The 12,309-nt window shown below is 52.8% G+C and overlaps 1 protein-coding gene across 1 annotated transcript; it reads right to left on the bottom strand.

Annotated features, from left to right (window-relative positions):
* Positions 1-11,068: 11,068 nt before the first annotated feature.
* LOC139781962 (uncharacterized) lies at positions 11,069-11,608 on the bottom strand. The gene has a single exon (XM_071720840.1). It carries the CDS (start codon positions 11,606-11,608, stop codon positions 11,069-11,071), a length of 540 nt encoding a protein of 179 aa, XP_071576941.1.
* Positions 11,609-12,309: the final 701 nt, after the last annotated feature.

Raw genomic sequence — 12,309 nt, 5'->3', positions numbered from 1 at the left:
CTAATGTCCTCATACATTTCGCACTCAATCATCACATGCTTCCAATCCTCGCACTCAGCACCACACGCACATCTTTCGGTCTCAGACAATCCCCTTTTATACAAGAACTCATTCAGACTACCGTGCCCCGTCAGGACATAGCCGAGCCATAAGCTCGGCTCAAATCCCAAACAGTTCTCGGCAAACCTCACATTCTGTACGAAGCCATACGTCACTCGTCCATTCGCGCTATTATCCCATCTACTTTGCCATCTTTCATACAGCCTATCACTCACCAGTTCCATACATTCAACCATATCTCTTGCACTCACTTCCTCTTCGCTCACAATATCACTCTCACTCAATCTCCAACCATTTTTCATTCTCGCATTCACACCTCTTCTGACGCATTCCAAGTCCCACGGAAGACCACCCATTATTACCTGCATGGCTTCCGTGGAGACCGTTCTACAGACATTCAAACAGGCGCCCATCGCCACTCTTTGGCACCTGTTAATCGCGTCACGCGCGTACCCATACCTCATGGCTTCGTACCACACGCTCGCACCATACATAACACACGCAGCAAACAGTCCCTTGTAGATCACACGCCAAGCTTTCTTTCGCAATCCCCATTCGCTTCTTAGGACCCGTCTCAGTTTCCCAACCACGTTCACACACTTTTGCCTCATACACTCCAGGTGCGGCTTAAAACTCATTCGCTCGCCCACCCATACACCCAGATATCTCACACACTTCACGTACCTCACATGCTTCCCATTTACACTAACACTCGGGTGTCTCGTTTCCGACATATTCCCTTTCAGGAGCATCATTACAGTTTTGCTCTCTGAAACTTTCACACCGACACTCGCACCCCATTCGCTCACTATTCTCATCCACTCGTTCCCCATTCTCTCAAGATCTGCTCGGCTCTGCCCTTCGACAGGCACGAACAGATCATCGGCATACGCCGTCGCCATACATCCTCGTCGGCGGAGCTCCCACAGGAGCTTGTCCATCTGCAGGTCCCAAATATTTGGGCCGCCGATGGACCCCTGCGGAGCACCCCGCCGAACCTTCTTCCACACTTCCCCATTCGCTCCTATCATGCATACCCATCTCTCATCGAAGTAGCTCTCCCACAACCCAATCTCCTCACATCCCTCTTCACGCAGTCTCTTAAGCACACATGGCCATTCCAGGTTGTCGAAGGCACCCTGGAAGTCCACAAAAATTCCCAACACATACTTGTGCACGGATCCACTCACACACTCACGCACGCTATTCCACGCGCTCTCGGTTGAACGCCCCTTCACGAACCCGTGCTGTGCCTCACACATTCTACCATACATCCGTCGCTCAAGTCTGTTTACCATTAGACGCTCTAACAGCTTCCCCAACACAGACAGCAGACAAATCGGTCTGTACGATCCGGGGTCCGACCGCACTTTCTCAGGAGACTTCAACAGTACAATCACTCTCGCTTTCTTCCATACCGTAGGAAAGCGATTGGTACTCAGACACACATCATACACTCGCTTCAACCATCCCGGAATTGCACGCCAGGTCGCACGTAGCATCTCCGCAGTTATCCCATCCAAACCAGGTGCCTTACCCACTTTCATCGCTTTCCCTGCCACATCCACTTCATCCCATTCAAACGACCTTTCAACCTTTTCTCTCTCTGCCACTCGCACATCTTCCATCTCCGCGGCTGGGAAGAAGCGATCCAGCAGCACATTCACGCTCTTTTCCCACGTACTCGTGACTCTGTCACCCACTCTCATAGCACTCAGCCTATCCCGTCCATACTTCCCCATACACACCTTGTACACATCACCCCACGGATCCTTATTTTCCTTATCACTCACGAACTATCTCCAGTTCTCCTCTTTCACTCTCCATAGCATTCTCTTGTACTCTCGCAGAGTACGCTTGTACGCATTCAAACAGCCTTCCACTCGGTTCCTATCTCTCCCTCGCATTTGCTGGTAGGCTCGCCTACGCTTCCTTACATCCTTCTTCATACGCTCCAGTTCATCCGTCCACCACACAAGCTTTCTCGCAACCCCACACACTCGCCTTTTCATTCTATTATCATTCGCTCTCAGGATCCACGAGGTGACGCGTTCCGCCAAGCTGTCCGCATCCCAGTCATCCATCACATTCACAGCATCTTCGGACGCATACTCCACCAGATCGCCCTTATAACCCTCCTAGTCCACGTCTTTACACACCCACCTACTCACTCTCTCCATCCGCTCAGCATTCTCGCCATACGTCATACGTATCAGCAACACATTATGGTCGCTGATACCCCAGTCACTCTTGACTTCCCACTCATACCGGCACCCCCCAGTCACATCGCTCACGAGAGTCACATCAATGTCGCTTTCCCCATTGGGTCCGCTAAACGTGTAACTCTCGCTCGGCTCATTCAACACAATCATACCATTCGCCACAATCCACTCCTCAAGCGCTCTGCCACGCATTTCACTCTCTCTACTGCCGCCCCTACCCTTACTATACCATAAGGGAGGGACGGCGTTCGCATCCATACCCACCAACACGCGCTTTCCTCTGGTTGCCATTCGCACCCTGTCCATGTACGCCAGATACGGCTCGATGTCCTCACCGAACCGGCAGTACACGGACACCACATACATTTCGCCGAAGTCTCCTTTCAGCCACACACACACGCCATACTCGTCCGTGCACTCCCTAACACACATCACATCGAGATTGGGATCATTCACCACCACTGCTGCCTTGATACATTCACTCTCACACACAATTACATCCATCCTTAGCGGGAGTCCAACTACTCTTCCATCCTTTACACACGGTTCCTGCAGCAGTGCCACACTCACTCGACGTTCACACAACATTTCACCCAGGTCACACATAACCGCATACGCTCTCTGACAGTTGCACTGCACCACATTCATACCCGAGACACCCTGCGTGTTCTGCCTAGCCATTGATGGTGTCAGCGTGCCTCTTCCTTGCTACCGCGTACGAGGGACACCCCCTATCGTCTACCGCGTGGTTAGCCGGTCGCCCTCGCCTCTTGCAGACAGCGCACACTTTTGGCCCAGCTATGTTTGGGCATTTGTCCCGCCGATGACCCCCCTGACCGCAATGGGAGCACGTATCTTCCGTTGCTCTGCAGTGCCTCGCAACGTGACCTAGGTCCAGGCACCTGAAGCACCTGGTCGGAGCTGTAAAGTCGGCGACCCTACAACTTCGCCAACCCACATATACCCTTGCCGCCTTTCTAAACCTATCGCGCATTCCGGGTGTCACCTCGATTACCCAGTTCACGGTATCCTCATTCTCTTTGCCCAATTTAAATCGAAACACGCATTCTTCCGCGTAGGTTTTTATTTCGACCCCGTCCAGAAGTTCCGGATTTTGCCTACTCATGGCACGCCTGACACCATCGACATCCATATCTTTGGGCACATCGTACATTATCATACGCGGCCTCCTGTCCGCGGGAAGGGCCGCCGTGAGCCCTTTCTCTTTGATCGCCTCGTTTGCAATTATTTTTAGCGCATCAGACTTGGAGTGCGCCTGCAGTATGACCCTACCGTCCCTAGCTTTCCTTACGCTTCTGATTCTAATGTTTGACGCCACTGGATCTATAACCCCCAGCAGCGTCCTCTTAACTTCATCCACCGATCTTCCTTTTTCGGCGCTGCTCGCTATGATGACTGAGCAGTCCCTAACACGCGGTCCACCTCTGTCCTTCGCCTCCGACGCAACGGGAACTCTTACATTCGTAGCTTCGCGACGAGGTTCCACGCGCTTCCGCACAACTTCCGCGAATGAAACCGGCGGTGGACGGTTCGTTTCCGCCCTTTCCGCCAGACGACCCTTCAAGAATGCGTTGTCGCAACCCAGCTGCATAATTATCTTGCTTGCTTCACTAAACAACGCCGCTATTTTCTGCCCGGCCGTCTTGGTGAATTTGGCGTTAGGGTCAGAGAGGATACCATCCAACTTTAACCTAACACTATGCATTGCGGCAGCGGCCGACTCCTCTCGAGTCGTCGCATCGCCATTCTCGAACACCTCCTCATCCTCTGACTCACTACTCACTACATTGGCCTCATTTTGGCCACCACTTGTCTGCGGCCGCTCTGAAGCCGCCCGTCGCCGATCAGTCCCTCGGGCAAGACTCTCCCCAGCTATCTCACACGAGTCAAGCCTTTCATCCCTCGCAAGGGTCCTGGGGTTAGGCGGGCTCCTAACCAACTTTAAACTACGTTCGAATGGATCACCGATCGAACCGTCATCGTCCGTTTTTGTGTCACGTAGGGCCTGTTTGATAGCTAACTTTTTCAGGCTTTCCTGAGAGGGCGGCTTCTCCGAACCCTTCTGGCTGATCTTGGTCAGCGTCACTGTCACCGCCTTCGTGACCACCTTGTGTCCGTCGCCCACGTTCGTCGCCGTTTTCGTCCCAGTCTTTTGTCCGTCCACTTTATCCGTATCCGTGCTCGTTTTGTCCGTTTCAGTTTTAGCCTTGTTGTCAACTTTTAATCCGTCCGGGTTTGGGGTTTTTATGTTCCTCATTTTACGCGTATTTTTTGTTACGACGGTTCGGCCATCATGGCAGCCCATACGCGTATGGGCATCTATCCCCGGGTAACAACTCTAGTTAAACTGCACGGAAGCTGAGAAGCAGTTTGTCGGGCGATCACCTCTATCCATGCAGACGTGACTCTATAAAAAGGTTATGTATTTTGATGCTAAAGGTTTAACGTCACCTCTACTGAATGAGCACGTATGCCCCTCGACACCGTTCACCCAAAGTTCGGGCTAGACGTTGCCAGTGTATCTTCCCACTAGCAGGATATGAGGAAATAGTGATCAGCTAATCCTCCACACATACGCCCGGGTGGCCGACTTCAACTCCCGAATAGGCTCCGCCCAGACACGGACAGCGGTTCTCCCACATTAAACATGCGGTTTCACATGGACTTTACTGGCGCTGGGCCAGAACTTACCATTTATTACGCCGCAGAGGTCAGGTACTAACATATCCGCGTCCTACGGTCGCGGGTCTACTACTCCCCGCTTGGTTAGTCTTCGAGAAATATCCATCGACACCCGACCGCATCTCTATCACCCGACGAACACAAACATGGACACGCACACATTCACTCATCCCCAAAACCCCCACACCCTCTCCGGAAAAAGCCGGTAGCAGCCCGAAGGCCCGCGAGCCGAGGGAACTCGCGTATCGCCTTAACTCCGTTGGCCTACTTAAGGCAAAGCCTGTTCGTAGTTTACAGTGGGAACCAGCGCTGGAGGTGGAGTTCGACTTGACTGTGATAGGCTGAGTGCTGCGGTACAGCATGTGTTGCGCTTCAACAGCCCCGTAGATCATGACTTCCATTAAGAACTAAAGGTCGACCTCAAAAGATCAACGCCGCGTGTTGCTTAGGATGGTGTTCAGCAACTAAACTTAGGTCTTCTGCGGCGTGCTGCTTTCCCGGCGTGTTGCTCAGCGGCGTGTCGCCCTGCGGCACCCACGCCGCGTGTTGCTTGCGCCGAGGGCAACACCCACGAGAAACCAAGTTCACTCGCGGCGTGTCACTCCGAGACCGACGACCTATGATGCCGATATAGGTCTTCGCGGCGTGTTGCTTGATAAAACGCGTCGGGGGTTGTCACCCACCGTCTTGTTAAGATGTACATCACAAGATGTAGCTGACGCCCTACTCTCCCGCCGCGCGTGGCGCAACACAGCAGGAGAGCAGAACGCCCTTAGACCGCCTCTCACTCGCAACATCTGTCGGGACGGGCCAGCTAGCTCAACCGGGTACGCCACGTCTCAAAGAGAGACACCCAGAAGCCACTCTGAGCCCAGATTACCCGTTTCGGGAACTCCGGACAGACATGCGAGCGCGCCTAGAGTCGGCCCGTAGTTCACGGGTGAACCGGCATGATCGGGGCACAGGCGAGTGCCAACCGACCATATCCGGTCACCCGAGTACCGCCCCAGTACTCAACAACACTCCGCTACGCGGAGACTCCTACTCCCTCGATCTTGAGCGCTGTCTTAGCTCTTCCCGATAGACACGCGAGCACCGTCCTGCAAAGTGCTTCCGATAGTCATGTCTACTCCCACCAGTAGATAGGGACAGTGGGAATCTCGTTAATCCATTCATGCGCGTCACTAATTAGATGACGAGGCATTTGGCTATTTGTTTCGTTAAAGGCAAAACGACTGCAATATGGACAGTCATTTCAAACCTACAACGATATTGCAAGGTGGTTTGCTGTCGGTGTTGCAGCGGACACCCTGGAAGTGCTTGAAAGGAGCTGTCTAGCAGCTCTCACTCTACTACTCATGCACACACACATTCTTACTACTAGTCCGCTGATGCGGAGGCACCCAACTCTACGTGCCATTCCGATGTGCACCACTAATCGCGGTAACGTTCCGCCCTGGCATATAACGGGTTGTTATGCCGTTAAAGCGTTTCCAATTTAGCCATGAGCCCCAGAGGACCCGAGTCGTAAGCGTACGCAGCTGGGCAGGTGTTAGGCCCAAACTACGCAGCTCACCCCCGCTCCTAGGGCTCCAGACACCTCGCCATGAGATCGTAATGGCGGTGAAACGGACATTATCACGCGGCACCCCTGTGCGCTCCGCCACCCGGTCCACCAGATCATCACAAGATCGGTACTTCTCCACCTTGCGGTCATGCGACACCTCCAACGCAGTTTCGCTGGAAACCACCTGCGCGTCAACGACCACTGCCTCATCACCCTTAACAATGGTCAGGTCGGGCCGCCTCAGGCCGGCAGAGGTCGAATAGGCTAACTCCGCATCGACATGCCATCCCTTCTGCTGTAAGAAGCCACCGACTCGACGGCAAAGGTCGTTATGCCGTAGGATTCTCCCTCCGTGCGTTCTGAAGCAACGCTGAACGCAGTGAGCCGGCGTCTCGATATCGGGACAACCCGCACGACAACGAACCTCGCGCCCATCACGACCTCGGGAGACTCTTGCTCTAGACGGAATACAGTTGGCCCGTATGTGATGATAGTGCACGTAGTCGGCTCCGGGAATGAGGTCGGCTCCCGCCGACACCCAGTGGGAGCTCAGTTTCGATGTTTCCACCTCCCTGAGCCCGTTCCCGTCACACGACTCGCCCTACCAGGCAGCACACTGTTGTCTGAGCTCAGCGGTCGTTTGCACCCTATTACCCCGGATGCGCATCTGGTTCTCACACCAGACCAGCCGCCTAGCCACAAAAGTGGTTTCGGCGGCGGCGCGCGCCGCGGGCAGAGTACTGCGACACAACCGCTGCAGTCGGTCGAACTTCAGAATAGGGATTAAAGTCTTGAGTAGAGGCACACCAAGCCCGCCACTCTGTATCGGCGCATGAAAATATCCAGCAGGAACATCATGGGGAAAACGTAACCACCGTCTAATGGCTTTGCGCACCAAAATATCAACACCCCTCAACGTTTTGGCCGTGACTGTTCCCACTATCCAACGGTGATAATACCGTGGTAGAAGAAAGTCACGCAAGAGCCTCAGCCACTGTTGCGGCTTCAAAGGCGCTTTCGTGAGTTGCTCGATGGACTGAGCTAGGGGTGGATCATTGGCAAATTCCCTAGCACCTTCGTACATGCAGCCCAGGTACGCCCAGATATCGACAGGGGATCTTTGCGGGATCAACACTCCCCCCAAGGTGAAGTACGGTGTTGTGTCAATCTTCACCTTCTTGTCCCTACCGGACGCCACCATGGACAGCACTTCTGTTTTCTTAGCGTTGATAGTTAATCCATTCCGCGCAAAGGCAGCCTGAAGCCGTGTCAGGTTCTCCTGCAGACCAGACCTGGTAGAGGCAAGGAGCACAATGTCGTCTGCGTAGCCCAAGGCGCTGATCAGCTCATCCCCCGTCTGATAGCCAACATCCTCCGAAAGAATAGCTAGTGCTCTATCTACGACCAGATTGAACAGTAGCGGCGATGATGGATCACCCTGTCTTACGCCACGGCCGATCTTGATGGCCGACACTCCACTGGTGCTGGATCCTAACACCGTTTGCGCATCCGAATAGACGGCCCTGATATACTCTCTAAACTCCCAAGGGAGGTCCAGTTCTTCGAGAGTCTTATGTATGGCTGGGTGCGAGACCGTGTCAAATGCCTTTGACACGTCAACGCACGCCAGATGTAACGTTCGATACCGCCTCCGGACATCGCCGAGCACGGCCGACAGGACTGTGATGTTCTCACACACCCTATCGACCGGTCGGAAACCCCTTTGGCGAGTGTCGAACACGTTCAGGGCCGCTAATCGCTTAGCGAGAATTTTGTGGAAATGTCTTATCACAACTGATCCTATGCTGAGAGGTCTGTAATCCGCCGGTGCTGGCCGGTCGGACGCGCCCCCCTTCTCCAGGAATACAGTTTTTGTTGTGGCGATCGACGAGGGCGCCTTTCTTGCCAGGAGCAGCAGATTGAACAGAAGCGCACGGAGAACAAGCGGAACCGCGTTCCACATCCTCGGCGTAATCTGGTCCAATCCGGGCGCTGTACCAGTCTTGATAGAAATCCTTCTAACCTCGTATGGTTTTATAGGATCCCAGAGCGAGGCCTTATCCACCACCCGAGCTGGGCCACTGGCGGCGCTCTCACCTAAGCCTTCGAGATGAATCCCTCTGGCTGTCGGCGGACGGCGACGGCTAGTACACGCTACCTGCCTCGCCTCCCCGTACGACTCGCGCAGGGCCGTCATGTCTCCATCCGCGCCACTGGACGCCTCCATCACGGGACGCCAGTACTCATCGAACTCGACAGCGGACGGCCGCTCACGTACCGAGCCGCCTCCGAGGACACGCGATAGGCAGGCCTTTGGGCTCTTCTTATAGAGAGACTGCACATGTGCATATTCTCTCTTTCTTTTCTGCTTCCTACTCTCTTTTGTGTTAGGAGGATTGCACTGCTTAGTCGAGGCGCGCTGTGGAGGGCGCACAGCTGACGGCGGGAAGATCATGCCCAGCCATCTCTCGATAGCCTGGACGTCGACCACCCCCGTCAGTAAAGCATCTCTCGCGATGCCCACGAGAGTATCAGCCTGATAGCTACGGAACGCTGAGCTCTGCTCTATGAGCTGGTTGATAATGTCCCGCAGCCTCTGAGATCTTTGCTCAGGAGAAGGCTGATGTGCGCTAGGGGCCTCAATGTCAGGCTCTATGGTTGCAGGGACGGCAGCAGCTCCTGTCATCGCCGCGCCGCCCCTATCGCCCTCATCGATGGCAACCGCATTACGCGATTGCAACTCTTGGCAGAAGACTCTAACCATCTCGCGATAAGCCTCTTGACGACGCTTACCCTTAACAGCTTCGAGACTCCTATGGGGGAACCTCTCCTGCAGATGTAAATTCATGAAGAGTTCCCCGGCTAAGGTGGCTTAAGCCTCAGCACGAGCCATGAGCCTGACCTCCTCCACAGACCAACGTGCTTTCGCGCGCTCGACATCCACAGCGCTGTTGGCCACCAACGGGTGGGCCTTAGTAACATGCACACTTAGACCACGCACGGTCCGGAATTCTTTTGGGCAAAACTCACAGCCAAATGTTCCTGTCCCTTCTGTGTATTCGGACCTAAATCTGCTTCTAAAAGTACGCGACGGTCCAGCTACGACCCCGTCAGGCACCTCCGCACCAACGGCACTATCACTAGCGCATCTTGCACGCAGTTCCCGGGCCATCCGAGAACCCGGGGGTATATCATTCACTTCTTTGTTTTCCATAGTTTACTGCGTGTTGGGGAGCAAACGGATTGACAACCGAGAGCTCCCCAGATAACCGTGCCCTTTCTTGGCCCCACAACTCACCATGGACATCGGTACTTGGGCCTATATCACTACAGGCCCTTTGGGGCGCACCTAGGTCGCCATACCACCAACTTGGTTACTGCAGCGCGCATATCGGACGGCGTCAAGCTCGGAGCAACGCCCGGCGACGACCGAACCGAAGCAGCACCTTACACAGTGTTCCAGCGAGACCTCGAGGAGGAGGGTTGGTATGACTTGACCGGGAGAGGCTATGTATTCGCATCACCAGCCCAAGTAACTTTCTCTGACCCCAGGTCCAAAGAGACTCGTATGAGAATCAAGGGCCTGAGAGAGCCTGACTCCCTTAAGAGAGGTATCTCCCTACCAGAGGGCCTAAATCTACACTTAAGAGAGTCATAGTTACTCCCGCCGTTTACCCGCGCTTGCTTGAATTTCTTCACGTTGACATTCAGAGCGTATGTGTGACCTCGCTGTACCGACGTCTTATGTGAGTGTTCTGGTTGACAAAAATTTTTACATAATCAATTCGCGTCTTTTATCGTTATTTTATACTGTGTTCAGTTACCATTAAGACGGTCGGGTGACATAAAGATTTGCGTATGCAGGGACATCACGGACAGTGGCGTCGTTTTTGCAGCGAAGGAGACGACTGAGAACATACATTTGACGAACACTTGAGGTTTTGACTCTTACATATTGCGACGGTTGCGAATTCTCCGTTCTTTTAATATGATTTGATGCGTTAAATTCTGAGGAGCGATTAAGTTGGAATTATGCGGCTTGTTCTGAAGAAGGCCAAGTAAGGCCGAAACGTTAACGTTGGTTTTTTTATATTGCGAACACATACGTTGTCAAAGTGGTTTTAATAAATATACACCTATTAATTGCTCGTAATTTGGCCGTTTCTATTATTCAGCTATTGCTTTATCGAGCGAAATCGAACACTTATTAAGAACAATAGTGCTCGCCAGTGAGATATCAAAAGATATCCGCATACAAAAGGAAGGCCCCCGAGGCGCCCCACCGGAGACGCCAGACGCCGACCGCCCCGGACCCAACCGCCCCCCAGGAGATCCGGACACGTCGCACCAGTCGACGCGCCGGACCCCAGGGGGGAGGAAAGGGTTCGCCGCCGGCCGGCGCCCGAAGCCCCCGAGCGCCAGAGAAGCAATTCCACGGTCGCACGTCGCGTTGGAAGCGCGAAAATACATAATCGATAAAGAAAAACCGCACGCAAACAGTTCGCAAAAGGTGGCACTACGGGTCCTCCGGGACCGTGCCATCGACGATTAGTTGGTTTAGCAAGCCTTGCTGTCTCCTTCTTTCGTCGTCCTCTTTTCTGGACATCACGCGTTCAGCAAAAGTAGCAAAAGCATTCCACGCTGCTCGGGAATTACACATGGAAGAGACAACCGAGGCAAGAGAGAGATCCTGCCCAACCGCGGCAGTGAGTTCTCTTCTCTCAAGGTTCCAGGAGTTACATTCGGACAATGTGTGTTCTGCCGTGTCCGGTGCGAGGTTGCAGTGCCTGCAAATGGGCGTTTCCTCCTTTCCGATTCTGTGGAGGTAGGAGCCGAAACACTCATGGCCAGTCAATAATTGGGTGATTCTGAAGGAGAGAAAACCCACGGATCTATCCATCCCATCATCGAAGTTAGGGGCAATTGCCTCTCTGGTTCTCTTCCCCGCAAGGTTCGGTTGTCGGATGTGGTCTGCCCATTGTCTCCTCAGGACCAACCATTCCTCCGCTCGGATCTCCTTAGGGGAATCAGGAGTGTAGGTGCCCGCCCTCTTCATTTCTTCAAGGATAATATAAACGCGGCGGATGTATGCTGCGTATAGATGCATAGGGGGGATCCTAGCGAGCAAGGTAGCCGCCTCATAGGACACTGTCCTGTACGCCAAGATTGTGCGGGAGGCAATAAGGCGAAGCGCACGGCTCAGGACCCGCCACAGAACATATACTAAAGAGAAGCACAAGCTCTTTGTTAGTCGGTGGAAACACGCGATCGACACGCTCCAAGTAGCTTGGCCCTGGTACTACGTTATAGATTCTATGTCTATTCGACTCTATATCCATAGGCTGTGATCCGATATACGCTGCCAAGTACTGAAAATCTATAATTTACGTTGTATGTAAATTATAGACTTTCAATACTGGTATAGTGTATATCGGAACACGGCCTATATGAGTCGGAAATAATGTAGAAGTGTCATTATGATAAATAAATAAGGGAATGCGCAAAAGAAGAACGAATTAGTTAATATGTATACCATGAAATACATTTTTATTTCACATATTTCCAAACAGCAATGAATACACATGTTATTTTTACATAAGAAGGGTTGTTACAATGTATAAATTGTATAATTGTGAACAATTAATAAATTTGTATAATTATTGACTTTGAAAAAATAAAATGATTATTTGTTCAAAGTGAATAATTGAGAAAAAGCATGTTCGAGAAACCTTAAAAATTAAATGCTATGACCAGAAA

Source organism: Temnothorax nylanderi, unplaced genomic scaffold (genome assembly GCF_030848795.1).
Source record: "Temnothorax nylanderi isolate EJ_2023f unplaced genomic scaffold, tnyl_v1.0 TNYL_tig0377_pilon, whole genome shotgun sequence".
NCBI lineage: Eukaryota > Metazoa > Arthropoda > Insecta > Hymenoptera > Formicidae > Temnothorax > Temnothorax nylanderi.
Note: the sequence above shows the minus strand (reverse complement) of the source record. Positions and strands in the feature narration are given on the sequence as shown.